At 42.7% G+C, this 14,861-nt stretch overlaps 1 protein-coding gene across 5 annotated transcripts in view; it reads right to left on the bottom strand.

Annotated features, from left to right (window-relative positions):
• LOC137200310 (C-myc promoter-binding protein-like) overlaps positions 1-14,861 on the bottom strand; it is an 83,666-nt gene that overhangs the window by 15,708 nt on the left and 53,097 nt on the right. For 3 of the 5 annotated variants that reach the window (XM_067615323.1, XM_067615063.1, XM_067615148.1), the window contains 9 exons: positions 11,016-11,157; positions 8,903-9,031; positions 6,961-7,080; positions 6,511-6,660; positions 4,750-5,903; positions 3,348-3,585; positions 2,842-2,945; positions 1,819-1,994; positions 793-960 (listed from right to left, as the gene is read on the bottom strand). In XM_067615323.1, coding sequence (XP_067471424.1) covers positions 793-960; positions 1,819-1,994; positions 2,842-2,945; positions 3,348-3,585; positions 4,750-5,903; positions 6,511-6,660; positions 6,961-7,080; positions 8,903-9,031; positions 11,016-11,157 — 2,381 coding nt within the window. The remainder of the gene's footprint in view (positions 1-792; positions 961-1,818; positions 1,995-2,841; positions 2,946-3,347; positions 3,586-4,749; positions 5,904-6,510; positions 6,661-6,960; positions 7,081-8,902; positions 9,032-11,015; positions 11,158-14,861) is intronic. The other 2 variants (XM_067615233.1, XM_067615383.1) reach the window with 1 other exon arrangement.

Here is a 14,861-nt window from a genome sequence, read left to right as displayed (position 1 = left end):
GCATGTTATGTCTTCAGGTAGAAACAATTATATTGGCCAAAAAGTCATCAGATTTTAGTAACTCTCAAATATCAATATTGATATCTGTCTGAATAATCCAGTATTAGTTTTCGGTCTCATTTACATCTTGCATTAACATGCAGATCAGATACAGATCACATTAACATGCAATATGTATCTATATACGTGATCTGGATGAGGAAAAACACATGTTAATACACTCAGAACACATTGTGATCTGAATGTGATCGGATCTCAGCCAGGTGTAAATGTAATCTGTACACTGTGACCAATTTATAAGAAAATAACGGCGCAGCAAGTTGAAAGGTCGCCTCGCTCCGACTCGTCCTGCTAGCGGCAGTTATGAGTCTTCCCTTGCAAAGAATGAGTGACGCCAATCCACAGCATCACTTTCCTTCACCTGGGAATTTGCATATCGAGATGCGATCGCAATGTGGGCATGATTGAGATAACGAGGGCGGATTTTAATACCAGGTGTAAATGCAAAAGCCTATTAATCAAATGTCATTATGCAGAAAATGCACCAAGATACAGATCACATGTTAATACCAGGTGTAAATGAGGCCTATTAAACACTTTTACATGTCATACAATGTAGTTTGTTTCACGCACACTGAACCCTTAATCCTTATTTTCTTTGATGGAGTCGCCACCAAAGCTTTTGTCTTGTATTATCTTGTATTTTTTCCCCTGACTGGACCACAAATAATAAGATACATTCAGCTCAATACAGAACAGGAAGTCATAAGTGAAGAATGTGGCGGTGAGTACCTGCCGCCTCCTGAACACTCCTGGACAGCGACCACAGGGGAGGGAGGGGAGACGGCCGTGGTGGGACAGGGCGTGGACAACGTGGATGTCCCCGTGTCCAAACCCGTGGAGGCGGAGTACGATGACGTCATCGCCTCGTCCACCGACGGGCTGCCCTTCAGGAACAGCCTGAGGAGAAGAAGAAGAGAGAGGAGGGATTATATTTACATCCTAACGAGTCAAGATGATGTTTCCATTTTATTTGAGTCAAGGTTGTTTATTTTATTACATGGACTAGTTATTATTCTCTGAGATGAAGGTTTATCACACAATATACATTTATAAAATCTCTACCTGTAGTCTAACTATTTAGGGGCAACATTTTGATCATGTTCACATTAACATTGGGTTGTTTTTTGTTTTTAATGATCGCCTCCAGATCTGTTACCTTCATAAAAATTCCTAAAAGATACATTTACTCCCTTTAATCACGCCTGTAGGTACGTAAAGTCAGATTCAAGGTGAGCACAAAGAAATTTTCCTCCTTCAGCAGATGAACGTATAAACAACCTCTGCACATACATCATTCAGTGAAGCTCAAACATCCAACTGAAGGAGAAAGAAGAGAAATTTTACACTGAAGGAGGACTTTAAATATTAATACATCAGTGTAACTGCTGACCTGTTTACCAAAATAGCTGATTTATTGGTGTCTGTGACTCTATTTTCAATATATCTTAGGAAGGACTTTATTAACCATCTTTTGAGATCCCAATGAGATCAAAACTCTTGTTTAAAGGAAAATCAAGCTACCAAAGGGGATTTTTCTAAAAGGTAATCAACAAGTAACCACTGCTATCAACTGATACCAGTAAAAACTTAATATCTAGAGGTTAAGGTAGAGAGGAGAATGTATTCTACAAACCTGCTCCTGAAAAGAACAAAACGCCGCCCAAAAACAAACAGAAAACAAACAGAAACATATTAAAATAAAGGTTAATTTAATTATAACATCCAGCAGGTCGGTGCTGAGGCGTCCTCTTTTACCTGCCGGGTCCTCGCATGTCTCTGATCTCCACGTTGAGGAAAGGCAGGAAGGGGTTTCCGCAGAAGGGGCAGGTGGTGTTGAGGTTGGAGTCGTCCGCCGTCCAGCCGGCCATGATCTCCTCGTCGTAAACCAGGCAGTCGCACGTCTTACAGCGCGAACAGCTGGAGATCAGCAGCTGGGAAACAGACGCACACAGAGGGAGAGAGATCGCTACTGTACGTGGCTCGTTCTTATAGGTCTGGACAGGTGATCAAGACTTTAAAAGACACATTATACATTTTAATATAATCACCTATTTAACCTCTAATTCTCAGTTATATTCTTAATATAATATTGTTATTGTCTGTAAAGCACCTTGAACAACTTTTGAAAGATTTCCTAATTTATTATTACAATCTGACACATAAATAAACACTTTTGATTGGTTGGAGGGCTGAGGATACATCTCTTAGCTTTATTTACCACTAAACCTCCTCAGGTTCATTATAATGTGAGTTTGTACTGTTGTGGTCAAATTTAAATGTAAATATTCTGCTGAGGGAGAATATTTATGTTTAGCTTGCAGAGTAGTTTGCCAAAAAAAAAAAAAAAAGCTGTGAAAGCAGTTTGTGAAAACTATTAATTTGATTGAAATACTATTGAAGAGTTTATTCCTGCTGACAAAGAAACACCAAAAAAATCGTTGATGGCGAAGATGCTCCCTTTTTAAAGTAGAAAAATACATTTTTTCAAGGTAAAAGGTGGAATAAACACCTCGATCTCGGCTTTGTATCAGGGGAGTACTTAGCATTATATATGTATAACAAATAATTAGAAATAAATATGACTCAAACAACAACAGGAAACCTGGTAAACTGAGCAAGTGTAGAGCTGAAGGTCATCATTCATATCACACAACGGCTGCAGCATTACTGGTTCCCAGTAATTCATAAGTTCTGTATCCTGGTTTGTTGACTTTTACATCCAGTATTTAAGCACTATAACCCAGTTCTACTTTTCTGCTTTCCATCTTGTGGTTTTACCTCCATGGCGTAGTTGTTGAAGATACTGGTATTGCTGGTGTAGCGTGAAGAGCCGAGGTCCGACTTATCCGGCAGAGGGAAACCAGGAGGAGAGAGGACACATCCTGCAGCAGAGCATGTGACAAGACACAGAAAGTCTGAACAACAACAACAACATTGAAGACATGACCGGCGTTCTTTAATAAGGATTTAGGGACATCTCTCTGTGACGGGTTTATATTGTTTGGGAAAAGCAGGAGATACAGTTTGTTTGGTGCTTTTATGTTTAATGCCTTTACTAATCGTTCCTGACATTCTCTCTCTCGGTGTCTCGTTGTTTGGCAAAAGGCAAATATGATGATAAATAAACCCTGAATCGACAGTGACAACTTTCAAATCATTTTTTTGCCTAAATTCTTTTAAAAAATGAGTTTGAAATTTGATCATATTAGAAACTAACAAGAAAAGTTGTTAATATGTTTCTGTAGCTGCGATGAAAAAGTAAAATAAGAGTTTTTTGGTCTTACCGGGGAGCAGAGACGAGGGTCTACCCAGACTGGAGCCTGCGGTGGGGCTGTCCAGTCTGTTGTGGAGGGGGCTGCGTCTGGGGCTCCTGCGGGGACCTAAGAGTCCGACGGGGCCGTTTTTTTGTGGGGAGACCACAGAGCTCTTTGAGTCCCCGCACTCTTCCTCGTCTAGTAAGGAGGAGCAGTCTGGATCTCCGATACCGAGGGAGGACACGCTCAGGCGGTCACAGTAACCGTCCTGGACGAGCGGAGGAGAGCGGGCGGGTTAATGTCGTCATGGACGTCTGATCTTAAAACTATAACACTCAGAGCAACACTGACTATCATATAATATATAAACATATTGTAAAGGGCAACACATAAGATAAGTTGCACTCATGTCTCTTTAATTGGATCACAGTTAATCCCAAACTCCATCGCATCTTCTCTATGACCTTAATCACACATTCAGATCTGATAAATATTAAATATAGACACTTGGGAGGTGCAGTATTTGGCTATTTAAGCATCTCAGATACAGAACATTACAGGAGCTACAGTGACAGGTTCAGATCTCAAAACTACCTACATGTTTCAGTACAGAATAAAAGCTCTGGCAGGTCTATGACATCATAAAACATGTTACACAACGCAGGAGGTGAGCTCTGGCATTGACTATTAATCAATGACTATAAAAATCCACCTCAAAGAACTGACGATACGTGCCGTCTGGGTGGTACTAGTGGAGTTTTTCTGTTGTCGCTGATGATGGATTTTGTATCTTTCAGAGAGGAAACCTGATCAACATTGTTAATCAATGAAGCTTTTAAAGCTCATCCACAGGAAAGCTTCCTGTCAGACACTCAAAAATAAATGTGTCCTGTGCGTTTATTGCTTTGTGCTGTTTGTTATTGTGCTGTTATATGTTTTAACTATAAGCTAACTCTGGTGCAGCACATCAAATGTTGACATTTATGTTTAACTGTTCATGGTCCCAATAAATATAATACAACAAAAAGCCACAAGATGGCAGCAGCACTCAAACTTCAGGCTCCTCTTGAAATACTGCTCATGTGAGAGCTTAAACTCTTAAATCTTATGCTACTGAAACAGATTTGCTCATTAAGGTTTTAGCTGCAACAACTGACGTCTGCTTTGCATTATTGAACACTTAAAGATTGAGATGTTTTTGATATATGTATAGGTTTAATATTACATCACTATTACTATTTGAACAGTAACATTCACATCTCAGACTCACTTGTCAAACATCCAGGGAGCCATTGCTTTCTATTCACTTCCTGTATGATATAAAAATGTGCTGTTGCATAGTAACGCAGTGCTCACTTCTCAGATTAATCTGTATTTCCACCTGCATTACCACACAACAAATGATAAAACCTTTGACAACGAGGCTGTGTACCTTGGTAGGTGTGGTGTACGTAGCCAGACGGGAGTACCAGCGGCTAGCCTTCTCTGCAACGCCCTTCCCAGCAGAGACCATACTGGTCTTGAAAACATCCAGCGTCGGTGTGAGCAGCGTGTCCAGAGCGAAAGAGGAGGAGGAAGGTGAAGGTGAAGACAGGCTCATCCTGTCTGCTCTCTCCCTGTAGGGGCTGGGTCGGGGGCTGGGGCTCGGGGTCGTGCTAGAGCTGCGACGGGGCGGCGACGACCACAGACGTTGGCGTGAGATGGGTTGGGAGGGCGATGGAGGGTGGTAGGTGCGGGAGCGTGGTACTCCGGTAGTCCTGAGGGGGGAGCTGTGGGGCAAGCTAGCTCTGCGGGGGGCAGAGAGGGAGGAAGGGTGGAGGAGGAGGGGGCTGGTTGGGTGCTGCAGGTCCAGACTGGGTGTACGGCTTCTCAGCGGGCTTCCCATGTGGTTCATGTAGAGCTCGATCTCCATGGCCAGGTTCCTACGGGCGCTTGGCGTGCTGGCCTCATCCCCCTCGGGGTCCTCATCTTCGTGTTGCTGCTCAGACTGGGACTCTGCTGCCAGCAGGGATAGAGGGTCGTAGCCCGTCTCGATGCCCGTGCGCTTGACAGCTCCTCTGGACGTCACAGTGTTCACGCCGCAGTAGCTAGCGCTGCGTTCAACAGGTTTCTTATGAGATTTGCTGGTGTTGTGAGAGCTGATTCTAGCCTCTTGGGCAGGCTTGTCCAAATCCAAGTCCTCCAAATCAAAAATGGCCTCCGTATTACTTCTGTCCTCATCACTGGAGTCCTGAGCAGCTGCCTCCGCTAAGCCGCCCAGAGCCAACGAACGAGGCCTCTTGCTCTTACTGAAGTTGGCACTGGAGAGGATTTTTGCATCTGCGCCCAGGTGTCCCGCAATCTTATCTGGGTCGGTTTCAGCCTGGCTCATACCCAGGCCGAGAACGGTGGTGCCACTGCCGCTGCTGCCCACCGTGTCGCCGCTCAGCCGGCGGCCCCTCACGCCCTGCCAGTCGAGAGCCGAGCCGCTGCTGGCGCTGCCCACCACCTCCTCCAGAGCGCTCTTGTGTCTCCTGAGCAAACTGTTGGTGTGGACCTCACCGATCTCTTCCAGAGAGGAAGTGAAGAGGAGACCAGCAACATGGCCTGAGAGAGAGAGAGGGAGAGAGAGGCGGAAGGGAGGGGGTCTGTATTAGGACGTGACATTTTGGTTTCCAGAAGTAAAGGTCCTGCTCATTTTCTGCATAGACAGTGTGAAGTGTTTGATTGTTGGATGGACATGAAACTCTCTTGGCTGAATTATTAATACAAAATATGAGCAACTGAGTTTGAACATTTCTGGTCTTATGATCAAAAGTCAAAGATTCGAGCCTGTGTACATAAATTAACTACATCCACAGAACGTTTTAGTAAGAAAACACCCAAATCACTGTGTTTAAAACTCTGTAGAGTGGGCTGCTAATGGTGAGCTGAAACTAAAGATTACGATTTGTAGAAACCTGATAATACTTTCAGAAACTTAACTCAATTTGAATTTGCTACAGTTCTGATTCACTCTGACTGTCCTCATCTCCATAGCAACAGCAGCTGAGGCTCATGGGTATTGTAGTACTTAGAGTGATCCTCATTACCAAACTGACAGAAAAAAACAGACATGAAGCTGAAATAATTACAAGTGTCAGCCATAAACCTGCAGTATCTATATGTTATACAGGAGATTCCAGTGTTAATCCAACATTTCCTCCTTTTTTACCTGCGCTGGCGGAGCTCTTGGGTTTACAGGTTGAGTCGTCATATGGACAGCTGCTCCGAACGATGCCACGAGGTTTGAAGGAGGACTGGACCTCCATGTCCAACTGAGGGAGACAGTCTTTACTTCCCTTGGCGCTCTCTGACTCTGACACTACAAACACAGAAATTATAATTTAAAATCATTCTTTTTTTCCTTTTTTTTTTAACTTTGTACACAGCTTGAAACACAGCACTGTGCTTCGAAAAAAAAAATCCATTGAAGGACAAACGCACGACTGAAATGCTTTTGATGTGCATGAGAAACCAAAAGAGAATGAATCGTCTCTGGAGGAGACAGAAAGATCAAGGCAGAGGAAGGGGAAATCCCGTGTGGCTACTAGGCTGCCAAGTTATGATTTTTTAGAAGGTAGACAGAAATATCAGGTGATACGAGATCAGACGGACTACTGACAGGAGCTGCAGTCGCTCTCCTTCTTGTCGTCTTTGTCGGGGGCGGAGTCCTGGACGCCGGTGTCTCCTCTCCGAACCTCCTCTTTGGACAGCGAGTTATAACCCAGATCTGACTGATCTCCTAGAGAACAGAGAGAAACAGAGAAAGATGAGAACGAGATGAGACGAGAACAAGATGAAATACAAGATGAACAGTGAGACTGAAGTATCCTGATATTAAACCACAAGATCGCAGGAATATGCAACGCAGCAGAGGAACGATTCAAGTAAAAAAAAAAAGAAGACAGCACCTTTTTCTCTGCAGAACAGCTGCACACCACTGTACTCGACACCTCTCCTATTACTGTACAAACTGTTCAGGTTTGAGGGCCAGGTTCTTTATTTTCATAGTATCTACTGCACAGCAAAAAAAAAGCTTTTGGGGAGGAGGGATGTGGATATATTGTACCTTTTTTTAACACTCAGAGAGTGATAGGAGAGCTAAATTAAACAACATAAGAGAAAACTAGTGAGACGTTTTCCCCTTTCATCTTCTCAATTCTGGGAGGCACATCGCTGTTTGCAGGGAGAGAAGAAGAAAACGCGGCTAAGCTGTGAGGGATAAAACAATCCTTCTCAGGGCATGCAGAGATCTACAGTAACTGTGAGGAAACTAACTGCAGTTTCACAGCTGCTAATGAATTCGGCTGTTAAGGCTTGACGTTGGGGTGGGGGGGGTGGGGTGAGGTGGAGGGGAGGGGGGGGGGGGGCCTGCCATCACTCCAGGCTGACTCTTCCATCTGTCTCTAAAACTTCCCCGGGTCTCCAGGCAACCAGCTGTCTGCTGATTCGGTCTCCCCTTTCATCTTTCCCATGAACCTCTCTGGTCGTCGTCTCTAAATAAAGCATGAGGCTGCGCGGCTCCGGCTGTAACACAATGCAACTGATGGCAAGTGACAAAACTCATTTAAGGACTATAATAATCAATGAACTGCACATCGAGGTCCTTCCCTCCTACTGCGCTGTGAGCTGCGGTTCCCTCACAGTCTCTCCGTGCACGATGCATAGTCTCCTGCCGAGGTGCCATCTCCATGATTAAAATGATTTCCGTAATCAAAGGAATGTGCCTCTGGGTAATCATTCACCATAATTGACAATAACAAATCACTCGGTGGTGAAGCGAGGAGCGAGAGTGAGAGAGAGAGAGAGAGAGAGAGAGAGAGAAAAAGCAAAAAGAGAATGAGGTGAGCAGAGGGAGAGAGAGCAGCGGACTGATGTGCCAGAGAGAGAGAAGAAGAGAGAGATGAGAGAGGGAGATGGAGCAGCGAGTGCGGGAGGAGAGAGAGAGAGAAGGATGAAGGGAAGAGGATCACAGAAGTGTCTGAGGCAGATACAGAAAAAGGAAAAAGCGTGACGATGGAAGGGCTGAGGAAGTCAGAAAATAATAAAAAAAATAAATAAAAAAATGCTGCAGAGCAGGTAAGACGAGACAGAGAGATGCAACCAGTGAGAGACAGACAGGCAGACTGAGACAGAGAGGTTTACCTGGGTGGAGAGTGGCTTCTCTGAGCTCAGAGCCCCCCCAGTGTGAGCGGGCCACCAGGCCCCCTGGCGCCCACGCTGCCCGCCCGCCCCCACGGCCGACTGCATGCAAGGGCAACACAGGCAGGGCCAGAGTGAAAGGCAGGGTTAGGGACAGAGCAGAGCAGAAACCACAGCCGCAAAACCAGGGAGAGACACGGATGGACAACAGGGATGAAAGGAAGGGCGGAAAAAAAAACAGACAGCGGAATGGGAAATGGGAAAAAAACGAGGATGAGGCCCGGCCGGTGAGTGAGACAAATGAGGAAGGACAAAAAAAAAAAAAGGTCATTGAGAGAAAAGAAAAGGATGTAGAACAAGGTAGCTGCCTGTAAAAAAACAAAAGATGGAGTCAAAGCAGCAGCCATTTGAATGAAGTGTACCTGTGCTAGATCTATCATCAGTGGGGTCTACTTTGACGGAGTCAGTGGCGTAGGGGCCCTGCTCGGCCAGGTTAGTGTCGGCAGAGCTATCCAGGCTGCCGTGACTCACAGCATCCAGGTCGCTGCCATCTGCCCAAAAACAACAAGGCGTTAAAGGAAGCCGGTCGCCATCTCTGCTCCGCTGGGGGGAGGTTTCTTTTTATTTCCTAATTTATTTCTATGTTGATCAGCAGGTGATAAAAACTGTGCCAGTGAGTCTAACAGTGTTTTGTTGTTGCTTTGCTTTTATAGTTTGATCAAATCCAGCTGAACTAACATAAAAAAAAAAGATGATAAATGACACCAGAAACTTTGAAAGTCTTCAAAATAAATAAATTCCCGCCACCAAGATAAAAACAGTCACGTCTTAATGTCTGAGTCTCATAGTTTCATAACATTTCCTAAAATGGAAATGATGTGCAACTGTAAATACTTAGGAAGGTTTATATGTAAATTGGTGCTAATTACAGGGGAAAACAGAGACTCAGCTGGTACACTTCCAGTTAATTAACTCCCATCAACTGGTCTCGTAACTTCGGGGATCTTTTAGTGTCAGTGCACAGCAGGTCAGGTGAACATGCACAAATGTGAAAACTGGTCTACGGTTATTTGGGGAAGTTTATACAATCGAGTTTCCAATAACAAATGAATATCAACTCGGGTTTAAATGGATCTAAAACATGTGAGATTGAGTGTTGACCAGTATTTTTTAGAGGTGAACGCTGCACCATTACTGTCACTGTGAAAGCACAATATATATGATGTGTGCAACAGGAGTGGAGGGAGAAGTGTGTGTGTGAGGTTGGGGGAGTGCGTTATAAATTATGTCATCGGTAGCAATCTGAAATATTGAAGAGAAAAATGAATCTCTCGGTGATTTGTGTGTGTGTGTGTGTGTATTTGATGTGTTATCTGAGTGTCTGTGTGTGTTTTACAGGAACCTTTGTGTCGTTCAAACAGAAATCACCTCTGAACTCAGCTGAGGAGCTTTTTAAGAGCACGATGCTTATGACTGGTAAGAGGGAGAATCTTTAAAAAAGCAGGGGGGGATTAGCAGGACATGGATTAGCATGCACTGGGTGTGCAGGTGTTCACTAGCATGCAGGGGGGGGGGGGGAGTTAAATCACACATGTTGATACAGATGTGTTTCGTAGTTTACCTTTTCAAGTCTGACAGGTTTCATTGAAGAAACGGTGGACTGAAGATTCTTCAGATCCTTTGTCTTTGAACGGTTTATTGCTAAGTGCTAAAACGAGGTCAACAGAACCTGCTTTTGATTCTTTTAGACCCTTCGACACTCAGATGATCTGATTATCCTCGTTAGCAGCTAGCTTAATTTGTTTATTCATATTGACTAAGCACATCTACCTGCTAATTTTCACCACAGTTAACTAATAACATCTGAAGATGCAGGTGACATTAGCAAGAAAGCTTTACCAGAAGATAATCACTGACTTGTCTTATGTTCAATTTCTTTTTAAGAACTCATCAACCCCAAATTCACACTAAAAACATTCTGCATTTATTTGAAATCGTGTCTCAACCTGTAGTTTTGACAGGTGTGAATGATGCTACGCAAAATTACAGAACAGCTACTAGCATCTGAACATGTGACTTTGTCTTTCTGAACAACTACAAACTGTCAGCAGTTACTGATGTTGCATCTGATAGTAAAGCAAACTGTACTGAGACCAAACTACAAGCTTGACTGCTGCTAAAATCACCGATCTGTCGTCTGTTCTTAACCGGTTTGTGCAAATTACAGAGAAGAGTGCAGACAGACAGGCACTGGGATTAGGAAGTATCTTAATTCACATGTGGTCACGCAGTTGTAACCTTAACAGCCTAATTAAACCAATAAAATGAAGTTAAATTACTTAAGAGCAACTTAACATAATTTAATCTTATGTAAAGTCATTTTATTATACTTTTAATTGTTTCCGGTCACAAATATAAAAACCACAGCTTTGTAAACCTGTCATGTTTGTGGGGGTCAGATTCTCTTAATTAACAAACAACAGACAGTTAATTAAGTCAACGACGACATGCAGGCTTGTTACGGATCATCGCTACCTGACAGCGGGCTCTGAGTGAGGGGGGCGTGTTTCCGTAGCGCCCGCTTGAACTGGGCCACACCCAGAACGACATTCCTCAGCTTCATCCACAGGAAGTATCCTCCTCTGGTGCTGGACGGCCACGTGCTCTCCAACACCGCCTGGAACACGGGGAGGAGGAGGAGGAGGAGGAGGAAGAATATTAGGAAAGGATGGCAGGAGGAGGAGGAGGAGGAGGAGGAGAGGACTGAAGGACAAATGCTTCTACTAAATTACTTTTAAAAGTCCTTCACTTGACTTTTTGTAGCAGAGTCACTTAATTTATAATTCAAATCATGAAGAGTATGGAATTTTTTTTTTTTTTTGTATTTCAAAGATCACCATAAAATATTCTTATATTCTTATTCAGTTTAACATTTTGAAGTCAGTGGAATAAAAAAAACCCCAACCAAAAATCATCTTGAGGGAATTTTTGATCAAAAGGCTTTAACTGCAGTGGTGTAAGAGCCACAGTCACACTCAACATCCGAACAGGAAAAAGAGACTGCAGCTGTTGGTGGCCAAGTCACGTTCGACTGTCTCTGTCTGCTCCTAAAATACACTTCAGAAGCCTCCCGAGAAAAACATGATTGGTATGCCACTGAACGGGGTTTATTATGCCGGCTGCTCCTCCGTGAAGGCTCCCAGAGATTTGGACCAGGTGAAACGAGGCTGACCTCCTCAAGATGTTGCCCGGCGAATGTTGTGATAATAACCTTAAAGACGAGAGCCTGGCGACGGGACGCTCCCGGAGATAGGACGTCGATTCTTTAAACACAGTTTTTTTTATTTAAACCTTTCATGTATAAATTATGAAATCACAGAGTATTGTTGTTTATTTTTACTAATAACTTTTCTTTTTCACCATGCATCAACGGAGTAAAAAGTGATTCATGGAAATCAATATAGGGGAAAAAAAACCTGTTTTTATATATATTATTTTACTACTAAGGAACATTAAATAACAACAACAATAGAGGGACATTTATAAAAACATGTCCTAGGCCCAATAGGCAGAATATATAACCTTTGGTGCATGACGTCCACTGGAGAGGACAGATTTACAAGAAAAATATTATTAAAAACTTGATAAAAGTATTTCTAACATCTTACTTATCTGCTTTTTTTCTCTGAGAATAAAAGTATTTAACAGATATTCCTGAGCTACTTGGTGCATTTCCTCCACCTTCCACCATTATGAATTTATGATTCAATATCTCAAAATCACACAGAGTCAAAAATGATATTCAGATGGATTTGTAGAGAATGCTTTGGGGTTTCAACGCCTGGTATTTGGGTCTTGAATGGTTATAAATTGCTTCCAAATATCTGTGCATGAAAGGGTTAAACCTTTGAATGAGCAACTCAGTGCACAGACGAGATTTTCATTGCAGGTTTGTCAGTTTCAGTCAGAAGTAAACCTCCGTTATCTCAGCAGTGGATTCAAGAACTGGTCTAAACCTTCTATTTAATAAAAGGCCAGTATCAGCCTGACTTCCTTCCCTTGTCAGGAAGCAAAATGTGAAGCCTTCTGTTGTGCAGAATATTTATTTCCACACACACGAATGTGCACAAAAGGAGCCATTGATAACACTGAAACATTACAGTGCAGATCGCAGCGCTGTTTGTTTTTGTAGTGTTTTCAAAACCTGACGTCGCTGGAGACAGAGACGTTTTATTACGGCTTCCTGCCGTGATGTGAACGGCCGTGACTTTCCCAGACCGACGCTGGCTCGACCTGATGATGTCGCAACTTTTTTGGTTTGTTATAGTTGTTTTTCTTAACGACTGAACTGTCTGGTTTCTCAGTCTAATGTGAGAAAAAGGAATTGATTCATCAATATCAAAGAGATTCAATGACTGGTGGAAACGTTTAACTATGTTTTTAACATTCTTGAGTTGCATATAATAATAACAAGCTGATGTCTGGTTGGTTATTTGGCAGCTTTGTGGGTTTTTTTGTGATGTCTCTTGATAACCTTTCATGTTGAGTGAAAGTTACTGTTGTTCAGCTTTCTTCTTCATTCTTACAGTATTTCTCAACGCTACAGAGAGAAGAAACTTGCATCGAGTCGTGCTCACATTGAGTCCTGTTCTGCAGGGATACAGGTTTATTTAAACTGTGAATGACAGGCAGCCACAGTCACGGATAACTGTACCTGTACAGGAAATATGTTTATGTTCTTTACTTTTAGGTTAGATTAATTATATGTCAGTTTTCTGGAGATGCTGACCATCTTGACTTATCTTTAATGTAGTATTTTTTTGAAAATAAAAGTTCATTTTATGAAAGCTAAGCTCAGAGGCATTCGGCTCACCCATCCTTGGACTTTGGATGTTGTTTTTGTCAGCGGAGGAATCAACCACCTTCTGCCTCCGAGCCTTCTTTCTATTTACCGAGATGAAATAAGATCCTCCGAGGCATCAAAACACACACCGGAGTAACCTTTACTACGGCCTTGTCTCCTGACAGGCTGGTCCCACATCAGCCAATTTACTTTTATGCTCCCTGGGTTGCCAGATCAGGGACAGGCTGTGACGATAACAGAGCCACGATTCATCCTGACACCTGTGATCACACACACACACACACACACACACAACGTCAAACAACCTTGGGGGGGAAAACTGCAAATGCCACCGATGTTTCTTTTTATCTGAAAGCCGAGTGTCTGCAGAGGCATTAAGGTGATGTAGTGTCTCTGCCGGCTAAGTACCGACCACAGAGGAATGAATTTTGGTGATGAAGCAACCGAGTACTTAACGCAGCTATTGTGCATCATGAATAAACAATAAACAAGGCTGCAATCAGTCTGCGCTATGAAATAACTTAAATAACAGTTTTCTAAGATTTTAGCTTAAGTTTTTGAGAAACTGCATCTGATGAGCGTCTTTAGGTGTCATTTGGAAGTCAGTCAAATATATGAAAAACATTTTAGAATATCGTACAGTTAGTCATGATGTTTCTCTGTATCGACATTGTAGAGCTGTAATTAAAGTTTATTGTCGTTATCAATTAGTCTGTTGATTCTTTTCTTGATTAACAGATTGATCATTTGGTTTATGAAATGTCAGAAAATGGTGAAAAATAACTGTTTCTTGTCCTCAAATGTCTTCTATCAACAACCTAAAGAGATTCAGTTTAGTATCAAAGAAGAATAAAACTAAAATCTTTATATTTTCTTTAAAAAAAAAAGACTCAAAACTATTTAACCCTTTCATGCATAGTGGTCACTACCTTGGACAGTATATATGCATGGGGGTTTTGATGGTATAGTTGCACATCAGTCACCACAGTGGACTCTAGTGCGTCATCTCATACGCTGCCATTCATTGGCCGGCCTTTTTAAGTGCAACACAAATTTCTCAAAACCAAGATGGCCGTCCAGGTGGAGATGCTCAGCAGCTCTGGAATATCTCGCCAATCCTTCTATGGTAGTATTTACCCTTGCAGGTAAATAAAATTTTGTAACATCAAGTAACAACTAAAGAGTAATGCAACTGTTAAAATTTCCAAGTATTAATTGTATGTTGGGAGAAAATGATGATTAATCATCTGTCCACTAGGTTGGACATCATGCATCGCTGACTATATTTCAACTACAATTATACTTTTACTGTGACTTTGTTGTTCTTGAAAATACTTCATCTGCAGTAACTTTTCTGGCTGTAAATCAATTGATTTATATTATTAGAATGTAACTTGCAGTTTTAGGGAGCTGAGGATGTTTAGGGAACGCCTGGCACCTCAAAAGACTGTGTGACGACCCCTCTGCTCCACTAGCGTTCCGTTTGCTGGTTTCCTTTTTGTCTTGCAGGATCCGGG

Source organism: Thunnus thynnus, chromosome 1, assembly GCF_963924715.1.
Source record: "Thunnus thynnus chromosome 1, fThuThy2.1, whole genome shotgun sequence".
NCBI classification, from domain to species: Eukaryota; Metazoa; Chordata; class Actinopteri; order Scombriformes; family Scombridae; genus Thunnus; species Thunnus thynnus.
Note: the sequence above shows the minus strand (reverse complement) of the source record. Positions and strands in the feature narration are given on the sequence as shown.